Source organism: Orcinus orca, chromosome 12, assembly GCF_937001465.1.
Source record: "Orcinus orca chromosome 12, mOrcOrc1.1, whole genome shotgun sequence".
In the NCBI taxonomy this organism is placed as follows: domain Eukaryota; kingdom Metazoa; phylum Chordata; class Mammalia; order Artiodactyla; family Delphinidae; genus Orcinus; species Orcinus orca.
Genome location: NC_064570.1, coordinates 48,258,809 through 48,283,188, shown reverse-complemented (window position 1 = coordinate 48,283,188; position 24,380 = coordinate 48,258,809). Strand labels below are relative to the sequence as shown.

The following is a 24,380-nucleotide window of genomic DNA, read 5'->3' as shown; positions in this document are numbered from 1 at the left end:
GACTATCTTCACACCTTGGGGTAATCAAGGGTTTCTTAGGATATATATATATACACACACTAAAAATGGAAAAATTGGAGCTCATCAAAATTAAAAATTAAAACAAAAAGTATTTGTGATGCATGTATCTGACAATGGATTTATATTCAGACTATATAAAGAAGGCATAAAACAACTTAAAAGTGGAAAGAAGTCTTAGACACTACACAAAAAGATGATACTAATGATCTTTCATGTATTAATAAGCACATGAAAAAATGTTCAACATCATTGGTTAGCTTGGAAATGCAAATGAAAGCCATGTGAGATACCATTGCATATATATTAGAATTGCTAAAATTTTTTAAAAGATTGACAATATTTTAAATATATGTTAATTGAAGTATAGTTTATTTACAATGTTGTATTAATTATTGCTGTACAGCAAAGTGATTCAGTTATACATATATAATATATATGCATTCTTTTTTCTATATTCTTTTCCATTATGGTTTATCATAGGATATTGAATATAGTTCTCGTTCTATAGAGTAGGACCTTGTTGTTTATCCATTCTGTATATAAAAGCTTATATCTGCTAACACCAACATCCCACTCCACTCCTCCCCCAACCCCCATCCCCCTTGGCAACCACCAGTCTATTCTCTATGTCCGTGTTTCTGTTTCATAGATAGGTTCATTTGTGTCATATTTTAGATTCCACATATAAGTGATATCACATAGTATTTGTCTTTCTCTTTCTGACTTACTTCACTTAGTATGATAATCTCTAGGTCCATCCATGTTGCTGCAAATGGCATCATTTCTTTTTTTTAATGACTGACTAGTAGTAGTCCATTGCATATATGTACCACATCTTCTCTATCCATTCATCTGTCAATGGACATTTTTATGTTGTTTCCATGTCTCGGCTATTGTGAACAGTACTGTTATGAACATAGGAGTGCATGTATCTTTTTGAATTATAGTTTTGTCTGGATATATTCCCAGGAGTGGGATTGCTGGATCATATGGTAATTCTATTTTTAGTTTTCTGAGAAACCTCCATACTGTTCTCCATAGTAGCTGCGCCAACTTACATTCCCACCAACAGTATAAGAGGGTTCCCTTTCCTCCACACCCTCTCCAGCATTTGTTAGTTGTAGACTTTTTAATGATGGCCATTCTGACTGGTGTGAGGTGGTACCTCATTGTAGTTCTGATTTGCATTTCTCTAATAATTAGTGATATTGAGCATCTTTTCATATGCATATCGGCCATCTGTATGTCTTCTTTGGAGAAATGTCTATTTAGGTCTTCTGCCCATTTTTTTAAAGCTAGTTAAGATTTATTTAAGCATTTCATGAGTAAAATCAAATTTAGTCATACCTTGAGAAGAGGGCATGGTATTTGTTTTTGTTTTTTAAAATTTTTATTGGAGTATAGTTTATTTATAATGTTGTGTTAGTTTCAGGTGCACAGCAAAGTGAATCAGTTATACATATACATATATCCACTTATTAAGATTCTTTTCCCATATAGGCCATTACAGAATATTGAGTAGACTTCCCTGTGCTATACAGTAGGTCCTTATTAGTTATTTGTTTTATTTATAGTAGTGTGAATATGTCAATCCCAATCTCCCAATTTATACCTCCTCCCCTTACCCCCTGGTAACCATAAGTTTGTTTTCTACATCTGTAACTCTATTTCTGTTTTGTAGATGAGTTCGTTTGTACACTTTTTTTAGATTCCACATATAAGTGGTATCATATATTTGTCTTTCTCTGTCTGACTTATTCACTCAGTATGACACTCTCTAGGTCCATCCATGTTGCTGCAAATGGCATTATTTCGTTCTTTTTTATGGCTGAGTAATATTCCATTGTATATATGTACCACAACTTCTTTATCCTTCTTCTGTTGATGGACATTTAGGTTGCTTCCATGTCCTGGCTATGGTAAATAGTGCTGCAGTGATCATTGGGGTGCATGTATCTTTTCGAATTATGGTTTTCTCCAGATATATGTACAGGAGTGGGATTGCTGGATCATATGGTAGCTCTATTTTTAGTTTTTTAAGGAACTTCCATACTGTTCTCCACAGTGGCTATACCGATTTACATTGCCCCCAACAGTGTAGGAGGGTTCCCTTTCCTCTACACCCTCTCCAGCATTTACTGTTGTAGATTTTTTGTTGATGGCCATTTTGACCAGTGTGATATCATATCTCATTGTAGTTTTAATTTGCATTTCTCTGATAATTAGTGCTGTTGAGCATCTTTTCACATGCCTATTGGACATCTGTAAGTCGTCTTTGGAGAAATGTCTATTTAGGACTTCTGTCCATTTTTTGATAGGGTTGTTTGTCTTTTTGTTGTTGAGTTGTGTGAACTGTTTGTATATTTTGGAAATTAATCCCTGTTGGTCTCATCATTTGCAAATATTTTCTCCCATTCTATATAGGTTGTCTTTTCGTTTTGTTTATGGTTTCCTTTGCTGTGTAAAAGCTTGTAAGTTTGATTAGGTCCCATTTGTTTATTTTTGTTCTAATTTTATTGACTTGGGAGGCTGACCTAAGAGAACATTGGTACAATTTATGAAAAGATTGACAATATTAAATGTTACTGAAAATGTAAAGCAACTGGAATTCTCATGCACTACTCACAGAGTAGAAAATGATACAAAATTAGAAGACTCTTCAGCAGTTTCTTTTAAAGAGAAAACCTATCCTATGACCTAACAATTCCATTTCTAAGTATACCCATGAGAAATGAAAATGTATGTCCACAACAAAACTTCTACAAAAATATGAGTAGCTTTACTCATAATAACCACAAAGAGAAAACCACCCAAATGTCCATCAACAGACAAATTACTAAATAAATTATGGTATATTTATACAGTGGAATATTATTCAGCAATAAAAAGAAACAAATTAGTGATATATCAAATATGGGTGATTCTTAAAAACATTATGTAGTGTCAAAGAATCCAGACACAAAAGAGTACAAACTGTATGATTCCATTTAAATGAAATTCTAAAAAGACAAAACTAATACTTGTTGATAGAACAGTGGTTGCCTCTGTGAGTGTGGGGTATTGACTGGAAAGGAGAATGAGGGAATTTTCTGTAGTGATGGAAATGTTCTGTTTCTTGATTTGGGTTTTGTTACATAGATACATACAGTTCTCAAAGTTCGTTGAACTATACACTTAAGATCTCTGCATTTTACTGCTTACAAATTATGCCAGTAGAGATTTAATCATGCATTTTCAACTCAGATATGGCACCTGCAGCTGAAGTCAGTCAAATCTTGAACATCTTGTTTATAATTTAAGATCTATAGGTTTCAATTAATTTAGGTTGATCTTGCAACCAAAAGAAAAAGCTTGGTACATGACAGCATTTTCTTGGAGGACCAGATCTTTCAAAGGTGGGTGACCAGGACCAACCAATGCATGTAAGAAAATGAATGCAGAGGACAAGACCAGAGGAAGACAAAAGTCTGAAAATTTTTTTTAATTTATTTATCTTATGCAGATTTTAATTTATAATATGTAATTAAGTTATAGAAATACAGTAACAAGTACACAGGCATAAATTGGTTCTGAAACAAGCATGACTTTCAGAGAGTATTCTCTACTTCCTTGGTCTGAGTTACGTGCCCTTCTCTATATTTATTTATTGTTGGTTGCGTCGGGTCTTGTGGCACACGGGATCTTTTGTGGTGGCACATGGGCTCCAGAGCACATGGGCTGTGTAGTTGCGGCACATGGGCTCAGTTGCCCTGCAGCATGTGGGATCTTAGCTCCCCAACCAGGGATTGAACCTGTGTCCCGTGCCTTGGAAGGCAGATTCTTAACCACTGGGGAAGTCCCCGAAGTGTTTAAGGTGCGTCTTCTTCCACCTCAGTATGCCTTCCAACATGCTTTCTGTGTGTTGGACCTACCCAGTCCATCTTCCCCACCACCGCAAAGGAGAGCTTTTTTTTTTTTTAACATCTTTATTGGGGTATAATTGTTTTACAATGGTGTGTTAGTTTCTGCTTTATAACAAAGTGAATCAGTTATACATATACATGTTCCCATATCTCTTCCCTCTTGCGTCTCCCTCCCTCCCACCCTCCCTATCCCACCCCTCCAGGTGGTCACAAAGCACCGAGCTGATATCCTTGTGCTATGTGGCTGCTTCCCACTAGCTATCTACCTTACGTTTGGTAGTGTATATATGTCCATGCCTCTCTCTCGCTTTGTCACAGCTCACCCTTCCCCCCGACCTTATCCTCAAGTCTGTTCTCCAGTAGGTCTGTGTCTTTATTCCTGTCTTACCCCTAGGTTCTTCATGACATTTTTTCTTAAATTCCATATATATTTGTTAGCATACGGTATTTGTCTTTCTCTTTCTGACTTACTTCACTCTGTATGACAGACTCTAGGTCTATCCACCTCATTACAAATAGCTCAATTTCGTTTCTTTTTATGGCTGAGTAATATTCCATTGTATATATGTGCCACATCTTCTTTATCCATTCATCCGATGATGGGCACTTAGGTTCTTTCCATCTCCGGGCTATTGTAAATAGAGCTGCAATGAACATTTTGGTACATGACTGTTTTTGAATTATGGTTTTCTCAGGGTATATGCCCAGTAGTGGGATTGCTGGGTCATATGGTGGTTCTATTTGTAGTTTTTTAAGGAACCTCCATACTGTTCTCCATAGTGGCTGTACCAATTCACATTCCCACCAGCAGTGCAGGAGTGTTCCCTTTTCTCCACACCCTCTCCAGCATTTATTGTTTCTAGATTTTTTTTTTTAACATCTTTATTGGGGTATAATTGTTTTACAATGGTGTGTTAGTTTCTGCTTTATAACAAAGTGAATCAGTTATACATATACATGTTCCCATATCTCTTCCCTCTTGCGTCTCCCTCCCTCCCACCCTCCCTATCCCATCCCTCCAGGCTGTCACAAAGCACTGAGCCAATATCCCTGTGCCATGCGGCTGCTTCCCACTAGCTATCTACCTTACTACGTTTGTTAGTGTGTATATGTCCATGACTCTCTCTCGCCCTGTCACAGCTCACCCTTCCCCCTCCCCATAACCTCAAGTCCGTTCTCTAGGAGGTCTGCGTCTTTATTCCTGCCTTACCCCTAGGTTCTTCATGACATTTTTTTTTCTTAAATTTCATATATATGTGTTAGCATACGGTATTTGTCTTTTTCTTTCTGACTTACTTCACTCTGTATGACAGACTCTAGGTCTATCCACCTCATTACAAATAGCTCAATTTCGTTTCTTTTTATGGCTGAGTAATATTCCATTGTATATATGTGCCACATCTTCTTTATCCATTCATCCGATGATGGGCACTTAGGTTCTTTCCATCTCCGGGCTATTGTAAATAGAGCTGCAATGAACATTTTGGTACATGACTCTTTTTGAATTATGGTTTTCTCAGGGTATATGCCCAGTAGTGGGATTGCTGGGTCATATGGTAGTACTATTTGTAGTTTTTTAAGGAACCTCCATACTGTTCTCCATAGTGGCTGAACCAATTCACATTCCCACCAGCAGTGCCAGAGTGTTCCCTTTTCTCCACACCCTCTCCAGCATTTATTGTTTCTAGATTTTTGATAATGGCCATTCTGACTGGTGTGAGATGATATCTCATTGTAGTTTTGATTTGCATTTCCCTAATGATTAATGATGTTGAGCATTCTTTCATGTGTTTGTTGGCAGTCTGTATATCTTCTTTGGAGAAATGTCTATTTAGGTCTTCTGCCCATTTTTGGATTGGGTTGTTGGTTTTTTGTTATTGAGCTGCATGAGCTGCTTGTAAATTTTGGAAATTAATCCTTTGTCAGTTGATTCATTTGCAAATATTTTCTCCCATTCTGAGGGTTGTCTTTTGGTCTCGTTTATGGTTTCCTTTGCTGTGCAAAAGCTTTGAAGTTTCATTAGGTCCCATTTGTTTACTTTTGTTTTTATTTCCATTTCTCTAGGAGGTGGGTCAAAAAGGATCTTGCTGTGATTTATGTCATAGAGTGTTCAGCCTATGTTTTCCTCTAAGATTTGATAGTGTCTGGCCTTACATTTAGGTCTTTAATCCATTTTGAGCTTAGTTTTGTGTATGGTGTTAAGGAGTGATCTAATCTCATACTTTTATATGTACCTGTCCAGTTTTCCCAGCACCACTTATTGAAGAGGCTGTCCTTTCTCCACTGTACATTCCTGCCTCCTTTATCAAAGATAAGGTGACCATATGTGCATGGGTTTATCTCTGGGCTTTCTATCCTGTTCCATTGATCTTTCTGTTTTTGTGCCAGTACCATACTGTCTTGATTACTGTAGCTTTGTAGTATAGTCTGAAGTCAGGGAGCCTAATTCCTCCAGCTCCGTTTTTCATTCTCAAGATTGCTTTGGCTATTTGGGGTCTTTTTTGTTTCCATACAAATTGTGAAATTTTTTGTTCTAGCTCTGTGAAAAATGCCAGTGGTAGTTTGATAGGGATTGCATTGAATCTGTAGATTGCTTTGGGTAGTAGAGTCATTTTCACAATGTTGATTCTTCCAATCCAAAAACATGGTATATCTCTCCATCTATTTGTATCATCTTTAATTTCTTTCATCAGTGTCTTATAATTTTCTGCATACAGGTCTTTTGTCTCCTTAGGTAGGTTTATTCCTAGATATTTTATTCTTTTTGTTGCAGTGGTAAATGGGAGTGTTTTCTTGATTTCACTTTCAGATATTTCATCATTAGTGTATAGGAATGCAAGAGATTTCTGTGCATTAATTTTGTATCCTGCTACCTTACGAAATTCATTGATTAGCTCTAGTAGTTTTCTGGTATCATCTTTAGGATTCTCTATGTATAGTATCATGTCATCTGCAAACAGTGACAGCTTTACTTCTTCTTTTCCGATTTGGATTCCTTTTATTTCCTTTTCTTCTCTGAATGCTGTGGCTAAAACTTCCAAAGCTATATTGAATAAGAGTGGTGAGAGCGGGCAACCTTGTCTTGTTCCTGATCTTAGTGGAAATGCTTTCAGTTTTTCACCATTGAGGACAGTGTTGGCTGTGGGTTTGTCATGTATGGCCTTTATTATGTTGAGGAAAGTTCCCTCTATGCCTACTTTCTGCAAGGTTTTTATCATAAATGGGTGTTGAATTTTGTCAAAAGCTTTCTCTGCATCTACTGAGATGATCATATGGTTTTTCTCCTTCAATTTGTTAATATGGTTTATCACATTGATAGATTTGCGTATATTGAAGAATCCTTGCATTCCTGGAATAAACCCCACTTGATCATGGTGTATGATCCTTTTAATGTGCTGTTGGATTCTGTTTGCTAGTATTTTGTTGAGGATTTTTGCATCTATGTTCATCAGTGATATTGGCCTGTAGTTTTCTTTCTTTGTGACATCCTTGTCTGGTTTTGGTATCAAGGTGATGGTGGCCTCGTAGAATGAATTTGGGAGTGTTCCTCCCTCTGCTGTATTTTGGAAGAGTTTGAGAAGGATAGGTGTTAGCTCTTCTCTAAATGTTTGATAGAATTCGACTGTGAAGCCATCTGGTCCTGGGCTTTTGTTTGTTGGAAGATTTTTAATCACAGTTTCAATTTCAGTGCTTGTGATTCGTCTGTTCATATTTTCTATTTCTTCCTGGTTCAGTCTTGACACGTTGTGCATTTCTAAGTATTTGTCCATTTCTTCCAGGTTGTCCATTTTATTGGCATAGAGTTGCTTGTAGTAATCTCTCATGATCTTTTGTATTTCTGCAGTGTCAGTTGTTACTTCTTCTTTTTCATTTCTATTTATTGATTTGAGTCTTCTCCCTTTTTTTCTTGATGAGTCTGGCTAATGGTTTATCAATTTTGTTTATCTTCTCAAAGAACCAGCTTTTAGTTTTATTGATCTTTGCTATTGTTTCCTTCATTTCTTTTTCGTTTATTTCTGATCTGATTTTTATGATTTCTTTCCTTCTGCTAACTTTGGGGTTTTTTTGTTCTTCTTTCTCTAATTGCTTGAGGTGCAAGGTTAGGTTGTTTATTTAAGATGTTTCCTGTTTCTTAAGGTAGGCTTGTATTGCTATAAACTTCCCTCTTAGAACTGCTTTTGCTGCATCCCATGGGTTTTGGGTCATCGTGCCTCCATTGTCATTTGTTTCTAGGTATTTTTTTATTTCCTCTTTGATTTCTTCAGTGATCACTTCATTATTAAGTAGTGTATTGTTTAGCCTCCATGTGTTTGTATTTTTTACAGATCTTTTCCTGTAATTGATATCTAGTCTTATGGCATTGTGGTCGGAAAAGATACTTGATACAATTTCAATTTTCTTAAATTTACCAAGGCTTCGTTTGTGACCCAAGATATGATCTATCCTGGAGAATGTTCCATGAGCAATTGAGAAAAATGTGTATTATGTTGTTTTTGGATGGAGTGTCCTATAAATGTCAAGGAAGTCCATCTCGTTTAATGTATCATTTAAAGCTTGTGTTTCCTTATTTATTTTCATTTTGGATGATCTGTCCATGGGTGAAAGTGGGGTGTTAAAGTCCCCTACTATGAATGTGTTACTGTCGATTTCCCCTTTTATGGCTGTTAGTATTTGCCTTATGTATTGAGGTGCTCCTATGTTGGGTGCATAAATATTTACAATTGTTATATCTTCTTCTTGGATCGATCCCTTGATCATTATGTAGTGTCCTTCTTTGTCCCTTTTAATAGTCCTTATTTTAAAGTCTATTTTGTCTGATATGAGAATTGCTACTCCAGCTTTCTTTTGGTTTCCATTTGCATGGAATATCTTTTTCCATCCCCTTACTTTCAGTCTGTATGTGTCTCTCGGTCTGAAGTGGGTCTCTTGTAGACAGCATATATATGGGTCTTGTTTTTGTATCCATTCAGCCAATCTGTGTCTTTTGGTGGAAGCATTTAGTCCATTTACATTTAAGGTAATTATCGATATGTATGTTCCTATTCCCATTTTCTTAATTGTTTTGGGTTCGTTATTGTAGGTCTTTTCCTTCTCTTGTGTTTCTTGCCTAGAGAAGTTCCTTTAGCATTTGTTGTAGAGCTGGTTTGGTGGTGCTGAACTCTCTCAGCTTTTGCTTGTCTGTAAAGGTTTTAATTTCTCCATCAAATTTGAATGAGATCCTTGCTGGGTAGAGTAGTCTTGGCTGCAGGTTTTTCTCCTTCATCACTTTCAGTATGTCCTGCCACTCCCTTCTGGCTTGTAGGGTTTCTGCTGAGAGATCAGCTGTTAACCTTATGGGGATTCCCTTATGTGTTATTTGTTGTTTTTCCCTTGCTGCTTTTAATATGCTTTCTTTGTATTTAATTTTTGACAGTTTGATTAATATGTGTCTTGGCGTATTTCTCCTTGTATTTATCCTGTATGGGACTCTCTGTGCTTCCTGGACTTGATTAACTATTTCCTTTCCCATATTAGGGAAGTTTTCAACTATAATCTCTTCAAATATTTTCTCAGTCCCTTTCTTTTTCTCTTCTTCTTCTGGAACCCCTATGATTCGAATGTTGGTGCATTTAATGTTGTTCCAGAGGTCTCTGAGACTGTCCTCAGTTCTTTTCATTCTTTTTTCTTTATTCTGTTCTGCAGCGGTGAATTCCACCATTCCAGGTCACTTATCCGTTCCTCTGCCTCAGTTATTCTGCTATTGTTCCCTTCTAGAGTTTTTAATTTCATTTATTGTGTTGTTCATTGTTGTTTGTTTCATCTTTAGTTCTTCTAGGTCCTTGTTAAATGTTTCTTGCATTTTGTCTATTCTGTTTCCAAGATTTTGGATCATCTAAAGATTTACTATCATTATTCTGAATTGTTTTTCAGTTAGACTGCCTATTTCCTCTTCATTTGTTAGGTCTGGTGCTTTTTTATCTTGCTCCTTCATCTGCTGTGTGTTTTTCTGTCTTCTCATTTTGCTAATCTTACTGTGTTTGGGGTCTCCTTTTTGTAGGCTGCAGGTTCGTAGTTCCTGTTGTTTTTGATGTCTGTCCCCAGTGGCTAAGGTTGGTTCAGTGGGTTGTGTAGGCTTTCTGGTGGAGGGGACTAGTGCCTGTGTTCTGGTCGATGAGGCTGGATCTTGTCTTTCTGGTGGGCAGGTCCACGTCTGGTGGTGTGTTTTGGGGTGTCTGTGGCCTTATTATGATTTTAGGCAGCCTCTCTGCTAATGGGTGAGGTTGTGTTCCTGTCTTGCTAGTTGTTTGTCATAGGTTGTCCAGCACTGTAGCTTGCTGGTCGTTGAGTGAAGCTGGGTGCTGGTGTTGAGATGGAGATCGCTGGGAGATTTTCGCCGTTTGATATTATGTGGAGCTGGGAGGTCTCTTGTGGACCAGTGTCCTGAAGGTGGCTCTCCCACCTCAGAGGCACAGCACTGACTCCTGGCTGTAGCACCAAGAGCCTTTCATCCACATGCTCTGAATAAATGGGAGACAAAGTAGAGAGAAAGAATTAGTAGAAGTAGGAATAAAGAAAGAAAGAAAGAAAGGGAAGGAAGGAAGGAAGAAAGAAAAAAGAAAAGAAGGAAAAGAAGGGAGGGAGGGAGGGAGGGATGGAGGGATGGTGGGAGGAAGGAAGGAAGGAAGAAAGGAGGGAAGGAAGGAAAAAAGAAAGAAAGGAGGAAGATAAAGTAAAATAAAATAAAATATAATAAAGTTACTAAATTAAAAAAGTTAAGAAAAAAATTTTTTAAAAAAACGGACAGATAGAACCTTAGGACAAATGGTGGAAGCAATGCTATACAGACAAAATCTCACACAGAAGCATACACATACACACTCACAAAAAGAGGAAAAGGGGAAAAACTCATAAATCTTGCTCTCAAAGTCCACCTCCTCAATTTGGGATTATTCATTGTCTAAAGGAGGAAAGGAAGGAAAGAAAAAAAGAAAGAAAGAAGGAAAGTAAGATAAAGTAAAGTAAAATAAAGTTATTAAAATTATTAAGAAAAAAAATTTTAAAAAAAAGGACGGATAGAACCCTAGGACAAATGGTGGAAGCTAAGCTATACAGACAAAATCTCACACAGAAGCATACACATACACACTCACAAAAAGAGGAGAAGGGGAAAAAATCATAAATCTTGCTCTCAAAGTCCACCTCCTTAATTTGGGATGATTCGTTGTCTATTCATGTATTCCACAGATGCAGGGTACCTCAAGTTGATTGTGGAGCTTTAATCCGCTGCTTCTGAGGCTGCTGGGAGAGATTTCCCTTTCTCTTCTTTGTTCTCACAGCTCCCAGGGGCTCAGCTTTGGATTGGGCCCCGCCTCTGCGTGTAGGTCGCTGGAGGGCGTCTGTTCTTCGGTCAGACAGGACGGGGTTAAAGGAGCCGCTGATGCGGGGGCTCTGGCTCACTCAGGGCGGGGAGAGGGAGGGGCGCGGAGTACGGGGCGACCCTGCGGTGGCAGAGGCCGGTGTGACATCGCACCAGCCTGAGGCCCGCCGTGCGTTCTCCCGGGTAAGTTGTCCCTGGATCCCGGGAACCTGGCAGTGGCGGGCTGCACAGACTCCCCGGAAGAGGGGTGTGGATAGTGACCTGTGCTCGCATACAGGCCCCTTGGTGGTGGCAGCAGCAGCCTTAGCGTCTCCCGCCCGTCTCTGGGGTCCGCACTTTTAGCCGCGGCTCACGCCCGTCTCTGGCGCTCCTTTAAGCAGCGCTCTTAATCCCCTCTCCTCGTGCACCAGGAAACAAAGAGGGTAGAAAAAGTCTCTTGCCTCTTCGACAGCTCCAGACCTTTTCCCGGACTCCCTCCCGGCTAGCCGTGGTGCACTAACCCCTTCAGGCTGTGTTCTCGCAGCCAAACCCAGTCCTCTCCCTGCGCTCCCAAAGCCCAAGCCTCAGCTTGCAGCCCCGCCTGCCCTGGCGGGTGAGCAGACAAGCTTGTCGGAGTGCCGGTCGGCAACGATCCTCCGTGCGGGAATCTCTCCGCTTTGCCCCCCGCACCCATTGCTGTGCTCTCCTCCGCGGTCCGAAGCTCCCCCCTCCGCCACCTGCAGTCTCCCCCCACGAAGGGGCTTCCTAGTGTGTGGAAACGTTTCCTCCTTCACAGCTCCCTCCCACTGGTGCAGGTCCCGTCCCTATTCTTTTGTCTGTTTTTTCTTTTGCCCTACCCAGGTACCTGGGGAGTTTCTTGCCTTTTGGGAGGTCTGAGGTCTTCTGCCAGCATTCAGTAGGTGTTCTGTAGGAGTTGTTCCACGTATAGATGTATTTCTGGTGTATCTGTGGGGAGGAAGGTGATCTCCGCGTCCTACTCTTCCGCCAACTTCCCCTCCGCCCAAAGAGAGATCTTTTAAGAGCAATTTCGTTGCTCAAAATTTCTCCCTCCTACAAAACACTAGAGCACAGTTCAGCTAAGTTCTTTGCCACTTTGTAACAAGGATTGCCTTTTCTCCAGTTTCCAATGACCTGTTTCTCATTTTCATCTGAGAGCTCAGCAGAATGTCATTTAATGTCCATGTTTCTACCAACATTCTGTTCATGATTATTTATGTTCTTTATCCTAAGAAGATGGAAGTTTTCTCTCCAGCTGTCTTTTCTTTCTGAATTGCCTTTTTTGTGTGTTTTTTTTGCGGTACGCGGGCCTCTCACTGTTGTGACCCCTCTCCCGTTGCGGAGCACAGGCTCCGGACGTGCAGGCCCAGCGGCCATGGCTCATGGGCCCAGCCGCTCCGTGGCACGTGGAATCCTCCCAGACCGGGGCACGAATCCACGTCCCCTGCATCGGCAGGCGGACTCCCAACCACTGCACCACCAGGGAAGCCCCCTGAATTGCCTTTAACACTTTATATTTCTAGCATGCACATCTTTCAGCTTCTACCCACTACCCAGTTCCCAGGCCCCTTCTACATTTTTAGGTGTTTGTTACTGCAGCACCCTACTTCTTAGTCCAAAATATGTATTAGTCTGCTCAGGTTCCTATAACAAAATACCATAGACTAGATGGCTTAAATAACAGAAATTTGTTTTCTCACAGTTCTGGAGGCTGTGAAGTCCAAGATCAGTCTGGCAGGGTTCAGTTTCTGGTGAAGACTGTCTTCCTGGCTTGCAGATGCCACCTTCTTGCTGTGTCCTCACATGGTGGGGAGGGGTGGGGTTGGGGGGAGAGAGAGGGAGAGAGAGGAGGGAAGAAAAAGAAGGGGAGAGAGAAAGAGTAGGGAGAAGGGAGTGGGGAGAACGAAGGGAGAGCATGAGCACATTCTCTTGTGTCTCCTCTTACTGGGACACTAATGTTATTGGATCAGGGCCCTACCCTTGTGACCTCAAACATGGACCTCATGTTTATGTCTATAAACATCCCATCTCCAAAATAGCCACACTGGGGATAAGGCCTTCAACATAAGAATTGGGGGGAAGACACAAACATCTAGTCCTTAATAGCATCTTTGTGTGACAAAAATCCAGCAGTACTTTGCACAAGTCTGAAGAGCAGAAAGTGTGAAAAATCAGGAGGAATGTGCTAAATATATATTAATGTTTTAAGTCAGTATTTTCATTTCTTTCCCCTATATTCTCTCATTTAGATCAAATGAACAAATTTTCCTGTTATGTTTGTGTGTTGCTTGTCCAAGCTGGCTTTCCACTGCCTGCTAGATAAATGCTATGCGAGGCTTTAAGATGCCCTCCTCTAGGAGGACCAAAGGAAAGATGGCATCTAAAGAAGAGGGCAAGTCTGACTAACTTGGCCTAATCTTTTATTCAAATGCAGTTTGAATTGTTTGTTCCTCTGGGGTGATACTTTATTATGACTTTGCAGCCAAAAAATATAAGAAATGAACCTATTTTAAGAAAGTAATGCCCCAAGGGAACCCTATACACTAAATTGGTGCAGCCACTGAGGAAAACAGTATGGAGGTCCCTCAAAAAGCTAAAAAATAGAACTACCTTATGATCCAGCAATCCCACTCCTGTGTATATATCCAAAGAAAATAAAAATGCTAATTCAAAAAGATACATGCACCCCAATGTTCATAGCAGCATTATTTACAATAGTCAAGATATGGAAGCAACCTAAGTGTCCATCAACAGATGAATGGATAAAGAAGATGTGATATATATACACACACATATATATCCCATTATATATATATATATATAAAAAAATATATATAAATAATGGGATACTACTACTTTCTCTCAGCCATAGAAAAAAATGAAATTTTGCCATTTGCAGCAAAATGGATAGGCTTGAAGGGTATTATGCTTAGTGAGACAAGTCAGACAAAGACAAATTATGTTATCACTTACATGTGGACTCTAAAAAAAATACAACTAGTGAATATAACAAAAAAGGAAGAAACTGACTCACAGATATAGAGAACTAGTGGTTACTAATGGGGAGAGGACAGGGAAGGGGAGAGGCAGGGAAGTGGCGAGGGGCAAGACAGAGGTAGGAGATTAAGAGGTACAAACTACTCTGTATAAAATAAATAAGCTACAAGGATATATTGTACAACATAGGGAATATAGCCAATATTTTATAATAACTATATAAATAGAGTATAACCTTTAAAAATTATGAATCACTATGTGGTACATCTGAAACATATAATATTATACATCAACTATACCTCAACAATAAATAAATAAATTTTTAAAAAGAAAAAAAATAAAGTAATGCCTATTTCTAGCATTTTCATTATTCATGGAACAAAAATATATTGGTTCATCCCTGTCCATATACAAATACAGCATATCAAGGAATTCTGTGCCAATGTACAAAACTGATGCTAATGACTCGCCATGTTAATCGTCTGCTCTGTGTTGGGCATCATGCCAGGTGCTAGGAGTGCAGGAGGAATAAAATCCAGACCCTTCACAAAGAATTTACAGTTGGCTAGGGAGACAGACCCATACTTTCAAGCTATTTTCCCAGGAGTGGTAAGGGGTTTGTGCAGTCGTCTGCTTTCTCTTACCCAGGTGGCTGCTTAGAAAGGCAGCTGTGGTCAAAGAGGTTTTCCAAGAGAAGCTCTACCCTGTAAGTATCACAGTATTAAACATACAATCTGTGTCAAGCAGTGAAGCATGTGGACACGTGCAATATCTATTTCAAATAGAAATGAAGTTTTGTGTTTATGTCACTTAAACATTCTTCAGTTCACTCCATGATGCCTTTAACCATTGGAATAACCATAGAAGATTCATCAAGTAAGTTGTAAGAAGAGGCAGCCAGGTACCACAGAATGTCCTTATAAAAGGAGAAACTCCCATTGCCATTCTACCCACAAAATGCTGCCTATTTGTTTTTTCTAAAACACTCTAATTTTCTTTTTTTTTAAATTAATTAATTTTTGGCTGTGTTGGGTCTTCATTGCTGCACGTGGGCTTTCTCTAGTTGCGGCGAGCAGGGGCTACTCTTCATTGCGGTGTGTGGGCTTCTCATTGCTGTGGCTTCTCTTGTTGCGGAGCATGGGCTCTAGGCGCACGGGCTTCAGTAGTTCTGGCACACGGGCTTAGTTACTCCGCGGCATGTGGGATCTTCCCGGACCAGGGCTCGAACCCCTGTCCCCTGCATTGGCAGGCGGATTCTTAACCACTGCGCCACCAGGGAAGCCCCCCCCCCCTTTTTTTTAAAGGATATTTCCCCTAGAGATGTTTTAAAAAACTGTCATTTTGCTTCTGAGGTATTTGCAAGCCTTGCCTCTTCGGTTTTTTGATGTCATAAGCATCCTGAATAAAATGACATACTGCAGCTCACAGGGAGACTTTGCATCTCTGCAGGACAAGTGTAATCTGAAAAGCTTCGAGGCACACACATAAAAATTTAACATTAAAAGTTGTTGTAGCAAGAGTTTTTCCTATATTTAAAAAATTCACACTGAAACAAGTCAATTAAATTTTATTACAACCAAGAATATAAAATAAATGCAATGTAATTTATTTTTGTCTTAACAGTCATTTCAGGAAGGATGTCAGGACAACTCAAAAGCGGGAAACACTCGGCTCCAAAGCAGCAGCTCATCCTGCACCCCGCGGAGCAAGCCTCGCTGGAAGGCAGGGTGCAGGGGCGGGGGGCAGCTGGCTCTGAGTGCACACCTCGCAGCAGTGTGTGGAAAGCACACACAGTCATGTCTATAATCGTATAAAGAGGGACGCGTGCAGAAAATGACTGAAAAAAGAGACGACGACAGGTACACTTCACAATAGGAATTATGGGAAATACAAACTAGGCAGTTTAGAGAGGATATACTACATAACATATATAAAAAGTACTTTAAATTGTTAAAAAGGACATCTTCAGTCCAGATTTTGTGTAATACTTTTAGTGTCTACACAGACAAATCTTTAAAAAAATTAAATAGTATTAATTTACTAAATATTTAAGAGATAACAGTGCATTAAGGATTTTTTTTTTCATATAATACATACATATCACTCCTTTGCAGTGATAGCACAGAAGAGTAAGTATGGCCTTAGGTAGAACACATTTTAAAAAAATCCTAAAACAATGAACTTTGCTTTATGATATTTGTGACTATTCTTGAAGATTAAGGAAACCTAAACAGCTATGTTTTATATAAAATATTATTTATACTTGAATCCTTCAAGCCTCCTTTAGTCTAACTGCCATTTCACTGCCTTTCTCCATTCCCCAGAAAGATAACACCATAGAGGTTAGGATTCATAATTTTCATAGAATATTCCTTCATTGTATAGTTTCTGTTACATACAATTATTCAAAGCAGATTAAGCTGCAAGTCTTATTGTCCAACTATTTTTTCTTTTATCTTTAGCAGAGAAAACAGCATCCTTTTAGAGGCATACAACTAGCAGTTGCTTCACCAGGAATGAGGCAGTGAACACGTAAGCAAATGCCATCCCTTTCCATTCTTAAATGTAAATTGCGTTTACAAGAGCAAAGAGTAGTGCAGAAGTTCAAAGTTCTAAGTACTAAAGTTTTAAAACCACACAGATATAAAAATATACATGTCCTTGGTTTTTGTATGTTACTGCATGATCTACTTCATCATAAGGATTGTTTCAGCCTCATAGTATCAGTCCTGCCACCAGGCTACCTTACCCTTGACTCAGCTGTCCTGAAACGCTAGAGTCCCTTTTCCCAAACACACAACTTACCAGAAAGCTAACTCGGAAACTGATTTGTACTGTGGAGTGCAGAAGACCTTCACTTTGCTTCCTTCCTTCCTTCCCATAACCTCCCCTGGTTTGGAAGTCCACCCTGCATTCTCAGGGACATTGATGGTAATAAATTTTTAAAGAGGAATGGGGTCATTTGGGGACCAAAAAGGTAAATTTTAACCTCAAAAAGCTTCACAGGTCTCCTTCGAGGTCCCCCAGTTTTAGGGCCCATAAGTATGTTAAAGGCTTTGTTCCCTTTACAAGGAAAAGGAAATTATGAACCAAAATTATTTCAAAGGGTAATGAGCACCAGTGGGCATCACCAACTCTCAGGCAAGAGCACAGGAGGAAAGGGCCAGTACCAGTGCAGTGACCAGAAACCCAGTCACACGTGTAATTGGCGTATCTGGCTAGATCCTGTGTGGAGAACACCGGGAGCAACTGAGAACATCCCCTCACGGTTTCTGTATCAGTTCTGCCACTAAAATTCACTACAAACAAGGAAAGCAGGGTAGTCCCATGATCATATAAGCACATATCACAAGGATTTATATCAAAGTTGCTTATAAAGTATTAAGGGGCATGATAGTTTGGTTCATGCACATATTTGGGTTCGTCTTTTACTAAATGTAAGCTCTCCTTGAGGGCAGGAACAGAGCTTCTATTTTCACTGTAATTTCCTACAAACACTTAGTTGTGTTCTGCCTACAAGGGCCACCCAACTGTTGTTGAAAGGCTGCTGTGAACATTTCAAATATATATTAATGCCTGTGGTGATATTAATTGCTGGCTTTCTTGAAGGTAGACAAACATAGAAAACTCTCCATGACACTTGTTTATTACAGAGCAAAATTTGGAATAATAACTCTCTCCAAGTGGGTTTAGAAGTAAACGAATAGACCTGCACGTTCTAAGATGGTTTCATTTATGAGCCTGTCATCCCAGGAAAGCGTCCTGTCATGGAATCAATCATAAGCTCTTCAAGGACAGGAAGTAGGTCTTGCCCTTTGTGTCTCACCCCCCAGCATAATGCTGGGCACGAGGTAAGGGTGCAGTGAGCATCTGATGACAGTGAGGCTTCAGGTCACAGGACAGAACTTTACTTGGGTAGCTACGTTATGCAGAGGGCTACTAATTTCTCATTTGCAAAAATGGAAGGGGTAAATTACTATGGAGACAATCAGAAATTCCTTCCAGTGGAGCATGTCAACAGTTTCATCTTCAGTGTTGATGAGTGTCACTGTATAGTCTTTGTTATTAACAAGCATTATTATGCTGAGATCAGTAAGGTCCTTGCTGGCTACAGGATCACATCAATAGTGCAAAATGTATACTGGCTTCTGTCTAAAACTTATTTTACTTGTATATGGACCCAGAGTATCATAACCAGGTAGATAAGTTCACAAAGAAGAGTTAAAAAATGCATATAACTTGCATATACAATAATCAGCTATTTCTTCTAGCTCAAGAAAACATTAAAACGAGGCTGGTGCTGCTAGTAGCATTTAGAAGAACACAAGTTTCTTGCCCCTTACATTACAACGGGAGCTCTAAGTCTTTACATTTCCTTGTGACTCTGCTGAGCGTGCTTACGCTGGCTAAGAAAGAGCTCAGTCTCTAAGTCATAGATCATAGAAATGCAAATAGCACTTATCTAATAGGTCGTATACTATCTGCCCATAGTTTAGGCACAATTATTAAGTTTTCTCCTAGGGGCAAAAGAAAGCATTCAGTGCAATGAAAAGATTCTTGATAGAATTAAGTTTCAGTAATAACAGCAAAATTATGCATACATAATACATACTTTAAACATGAACAAAACCTAAATTTTTAACATGCTTTAAAAATAGTCACTCTATGTCTAATGCAAATACGAATGGAGAACACTGCTCTTTATTTTAAAAGCAGATTAATTTGCAGGCTTCTATTTGAGTACCCTTGATTATGTAAGAAAGTTACTCAAACTGACCCAGATGTGAAGAAACCAACAGTTCTTTAGAGAAGCCAACTTTATGTACAATACACACTAAAAGCTTTTCCTTCCCTTTGATCAACATTACTCCTTAAAGAAATCCTAGTGCAGTTAATATTCTCTTCAGTTTTCTGGTGTGGGTCACCAGAGGACTGTGTTTCATCAAAGCTCTTGAAACCCTTTTTAAAGTAGACGTAAGCTACATGAAGGTTAAAATTATAATTCTTAATTACTGGATACTATTCAGAATAAGATGATTCTGGGAACTAAGTTCCATATGAATGGTTATATAAAAATTACCACGTACTTTAGTTCTTCATAGCATAAAGCATAGTAACTGCAAAGATCTAGGCTGTTTTTGGTTGCAGGTTCCCTCTGTACCACCATTTGTCTTTTTATTAGACCTTCCCTGAAACTAGAGAAATAAAAACGTAATAGTAAAGTACTGTGGGACAGTAACAGTTCCCATTTAAGACTTCCATGAGCAAAAGAGTTATATTCTGTGAAAACAACATAGTGCTTTAAAAGGTGCATATTTACCTGTGTTGCTAGATCAGTTCATGAAGTACAAAACTATACACCACTGGAATCCTGTTTCTAAAACATTAAAATCCTAGTAAAAGAGCTTTGAAAAGATAAATCATAGAGATTGCTACAGCATGAGAAAGGTGCACCAGGAAATCCTCCCCCAAAATGCTGAAGGTGACAGAAGTTAAGTGCTGGGATTAGATCAGATGCTTTATCAGAGAAGTCACAATGGAACACATGCAGGGAAAGGGTGCTGGGGAAACCACAAAAATCTTCTTTAAGTCAATAAAGACATCAGTCAGTCCTGCAAAATGCTCAGTAAATAGTTTTCCTCCTAAGTGGATGAGTTTTAAACAGCATCAGAGTTTGCATTTTTGGTTCTCTTCAATGCAGACGTCATATTGCTGGAGTCTGTGCTCTGGCTGTAGCGGGTCAGTAGCGGTGGGCCTGGTGAGATGGGTGGTACTGTGCGCTCTGCTGAGATGAGGAGGAATAGCCTAGTGAGCTCTGGGACTGAGAGGATCCCTGAACACTGCTTTGGTAATTCAGGCGCGAACTGGAGTGCTAGGAGAAGGAAACAGGAAAAGGGAGTGACTGATGGAGGAAGGGAACAGCTCAAGATGCTAATCACAACAGGACGGAGAGATGAGCCATTCTCATCAGAGGCTCCCGGTTCTGACCCATCGTAGCGACAGTTAATTTAGTTTGTTAATACATTTTGCTGACTTGACATCACAGGCTGCCACCACTGTTCTGGCATGCACGAAAGTTGGCTGGATTTCTTTGGGAGATAAGCTACACTGGCAACGAAAGGTAGAGGGGAAACTTAGGCTACTTCTGGTTAGTTTCTCTTTGCATAACAGATTTGCAAACAGGAATAATCAGTTTGGCATATTGAATCGGTGGTGTTCATAATGTATACTGATGTGCTGTTAGTTTTCTCATTATAAATAACAAAGTTGTTGTGATTAAGAAATCGTCTTTTAGAGAAAAGAGTTTTCAGAGGGAGAGGCTAGAGTGGCTTCAGCAGCTTCACCTACATGACAGAGCCAGGCAAGGCTGGGCAGGGGTGGCAGCAATAAGTGCTTTTTATAAACTTCAGGTGACATTTATTTTTTTTAATTAATTATTTATTTATTTGGCTGCACAGGGTCTTAGTTGCGGCACCCAGGATCTTTAGTTGTGGCATGAGGGATCTAGTTCCCTGACCAGGGATCGAACCCAGGCCCCCTGCATTGGGAGCGCGGAGTCTTAGCCACTGGACCACCAGAGAAGTCCTTCAGGTAACATTTAGAATTTTAAAAAATTTCATATGTGAAAATTCTCTCAAGAGAAGGCTGAGACAAATGTATTTCAGTTCAATGTATTTTTATTACCTTAAGTGAAACATTCATCTTCATAGTACCAAGGGCAAATATGAAAAAAATATGTAAAAGAAAAATTCACCTATAGAATAAGAACAGGGTGCCTGGTTAAATATAAGCATAGCTGGAACCAGTGTCTTTGGCTATGCCCAGAAGGCTGGTTCTTCCTGTGAGCGAAGTGGGAAAGATCATATGTAATAAAGCTATTACTTGGAGTTAAAAATGTAAATGACCTTGAGGTGGCACTGGCGGTTTGCGGAAGGACAAATAAGCAAGCGTGCCCCACTCAGCGCACAAGAGGCAGCCAAGCTGGACTTGCAACATCGGGTCCAAGACAACAGAGCAATAAGATAGTCTTGGTTAAAAATAATCTCGCTTAACTCCTTCCTGTGTTACACAACTCTGACGAGTTGTGTTGTTGTAAGAAGCCTTTCCAGATTCTAACTATGTTTTATTGTCAGTTTATTATGGAAAAAAAAATGTCCTTTCCATTCACAAGGCCTACAGTTGCTGAGCTGGCTACGACTGCTTTCACTTTAGCTGATTAGACTCAGCATAATAGCACCTCCGTACTGGATAAAGAACAAATGTGTCGATAATATGAGAGTTGCAGACAGGTGCAATGGGACTCCCTCACCCCTCATGCTAGTCTTTCCAACTAACTAGCTGAGAAAGCTACCCATTTCACAGATATGCTATTTTATTTTTAAGTAGACAGCTCAGTATGGACAAAGAAAAGCATTTGAAGAACTCCTGGATTTGAAAGGAATAAATACAATAGCTAAGTAATCTGTCCATGATCGACTATAATCAGGTTAATATAACACAATCAGAGACACAAAGATGAGCCAGTATATAGTAAAGGTTTGTTGCTCGTATAATAAGAATAAACTAATGTTAGGGGGAAAACTGACTTTATAGTAAAATTCAAATATGTTCATGACTACTACCCAAATAGCAAGCTGTTTTTAGCAGATCGAACTGATGCCTTGATTACTTTAATTGGAACCAATGGAAGTGCTATTATATACTCCTCTGCTTGCAGGGAATCTTCCAAGATAAGTTCTCAAAGTAGTTGTGCTGAGATATTCAGAATGTAAAGCCAGTTAGACAGCTATTTATTATGTCTTTCTTGTTAATGTTTCTCTTGTTTCCAGTTCCTAATCAGTGAGTTTATGTCTTCCTTGCCCACGGTTTTGTTTTCTGTTATCTATCTCCTGTGTGCTTCTTCTCCACCAGTTCCCTGAGGGACTGTGGTTCTAAACCTTTTTTTTTAACCTTTAAATTCCTTTCCCTTCTTAGATCTTTTCTTACCTTGTTACTACCTTGAAAACTTTTTTTTCTCCCAAGAATCCCTACAGTTTTCACCAGTATTTTTACCTCTCTCTCCAAATACCAATCCTTAGACTTTTTTCCTTTAATTTCCTGAATTGGTAATACCTTTAATTTCCTGAATTGGTAATACAATTGTAGTTTTCTTTTAAATCTTAATAACAAAATGTATTTTCTAGCCTCAAAATTATTTCTAGTGAGATTTAACAGTTATTCCCGAGAAGTCTCAATCTTAGTTCCTTTCTCTTCTATGTTTATGTGGCTACTTACTGATTATTTCCTCCCAGTGATGGCAGATCCTTCTGAAGTATGCTGCTTACTTTTTTCAAAATAAGCCGCCATTCCTCTCCCTTTTCAATTGCTTATCTATCTAGGTATCTTTTTCTGACTCAAACCTGATAGGCAGCTGTAAGGGTAAGATGAGACATTTTCTTTGAGGAGGAGCTGCCTGCCTCACCTTCCCTCCTCAGGGTTTTAGGATAATCAAATCAAGAAACAAAATATCTTGCAATTACATGAAATGACAAAAATCTTCATTTTCATATAACGCCCTAGAAACAGGATTGTACAGTTTGTATAGTCAAGCTTTAGAGTTAAGTACCACTTAATTCTAAAAGGATCTACTATAGTCTGCTTCCCATTTTATAAAATGTATTGTTAAAAAAGAGACGACAGGCTCAAAATGGAGTCACTTGTGCTAAGCCCACATCACCAAACTGAGACAGTGCCTAACCTAACTGCAGTATCAGCCCCTCCCAGGAATGTACTCCTCCCCAGTCAGTCTGGAATCTCCTAGTCAGCATTAGAGAAGTAATCTACTTGGTAGACTCCTGTAGTCCCCAAAGGAAGGTTCCCCGGGCCTGAAACAATCATCTCTCTGTTAGTGTCCTTGTCCCACCTCCTTCTGCCGATAAACGTCTTCCATTTTGTACAGCTCTTCAGAGCTTCTCTGTATTTGCTAGGGGAGATGCTACCTGACACATGAATCACTGAATATAGCCAATAAGACCTTTAAAATTTACTGTTGCATTTAGTTTTTTAACAGTATATGAAAATTAAAAAGTACAAAATTCAGGGGAGTACCTGATAATCTGACGGCATTACAGGCCCGCCTGAGTTTGTGCCTGAAGGCCCTAGCCGCGGTTTCTTGTTTGGAGGCACCTGATTAAGGCCGGAGTCCTGACTGTGCTGCAGCCCTGCTCCGGCGGCCCCGGGCCCCGCCCCGGCCCCTCCTGCAGTCCCGTTGGCCTGGGTGCTGTTCTGCTGCTGCGGGGCTGCCTGTGGAGGGGCTGCTGCCTGCTGCGGCGGGGCTGCGGGCTGCGGATGTTGGTTCTGCTGCTGTTGCTGATTCTTGTAGAGAGGGAAAAAAAGCAAGCTTGCTGTGGAACTAAATTACATCTTCCATGACACGATATGCACATGAGACTGCTGACCAACCTGGGGAGGGACCTCTGTGGGACACCAAAGTGACTGGAATGACCAGAGAATGGAGCAGCCAGGGAATACAGCAGCTCCAGAAGTCAAAGTACTGAGCCCCGAACAGGACCCGTTCTCTGAAGTTCATTTAGATTTGCACAGTAACCCTCCAAGTCAGTCACAGACATCCCACTGAAGAGCACAGGCACGCAGGAAATAGCAACTCATTAAAACAGCTATAATAGTCTTTTCAATCAATTTGGAAAAGTAGGGCTGTGTGGGGAGGAGTCAACTGCAATCAAAGAATAGAGCGATGCTTTAAAAGCAGCCTGCATAAAGTGACGGCAATGACATGAACAAACAAAAAGCAAGAATTAAGGATCAGGGAATAAAACAGGCAATAGAACGAATCAGGAAGTTCATTTATCTGTGAATGCATATTTCAAATCGCAAAGTACATCTACAATAAAGTAAGTACATAATTAAATAAAAGGCAGTTAAATATATGGGAATTATTAAATTATCCATTCCTAAGTGCAGTATATACCTTGTCACCTTTCTCTTCAGGTTCATCTTCATTAAGGAATTCTCGTTTGGGATATGGAATCTGGCAGCCAGCAAACACACTAAAAACCATGAAAAGGAAAAAAAAAGAATTCATGTCATGACGTAAAACCTACAATATC

At 39.7% G+C, this 24,380-nt stretch overlaps 1 protein-coding gene across 3 annotated transcripts in view; it reads right to left on the bottom strand.

Annotated features, from left to right (window-relative positions):
* Positions 1–15,825: 15,825 nt before the first annotated feature.
* CDK19 (cyclin dependent kinase 19) overlaps positions 15,826–24,380 on the bottom strand; it is a 179,741-nt gene continuing 171,186 nt past the window's right edge. For all 3 annotated transcript variants that reach the window (XM_004264723.3, XM_033418655.2, XM_033418654.2), the window contains 3 exons: positions 24,242–24,320; positions 23,362–23,628; positions 15,826–20,146 (listed from right to left, as the gene is read on the bottom strand). In XM_004264723.3, the coding sequence (XP_004264771.1) occupies positions 20,015–20,146; positions 23,362–23,628; positions 24,242–24,320 (478 nt within the window). In that variant the 3' untranslated portion in view covers positions 15,826–20,014. The remainder of the gene's footprint in view (positions 20,147–23,361; positions 23,629–24,241; positions 24,321–24,380) is intronic.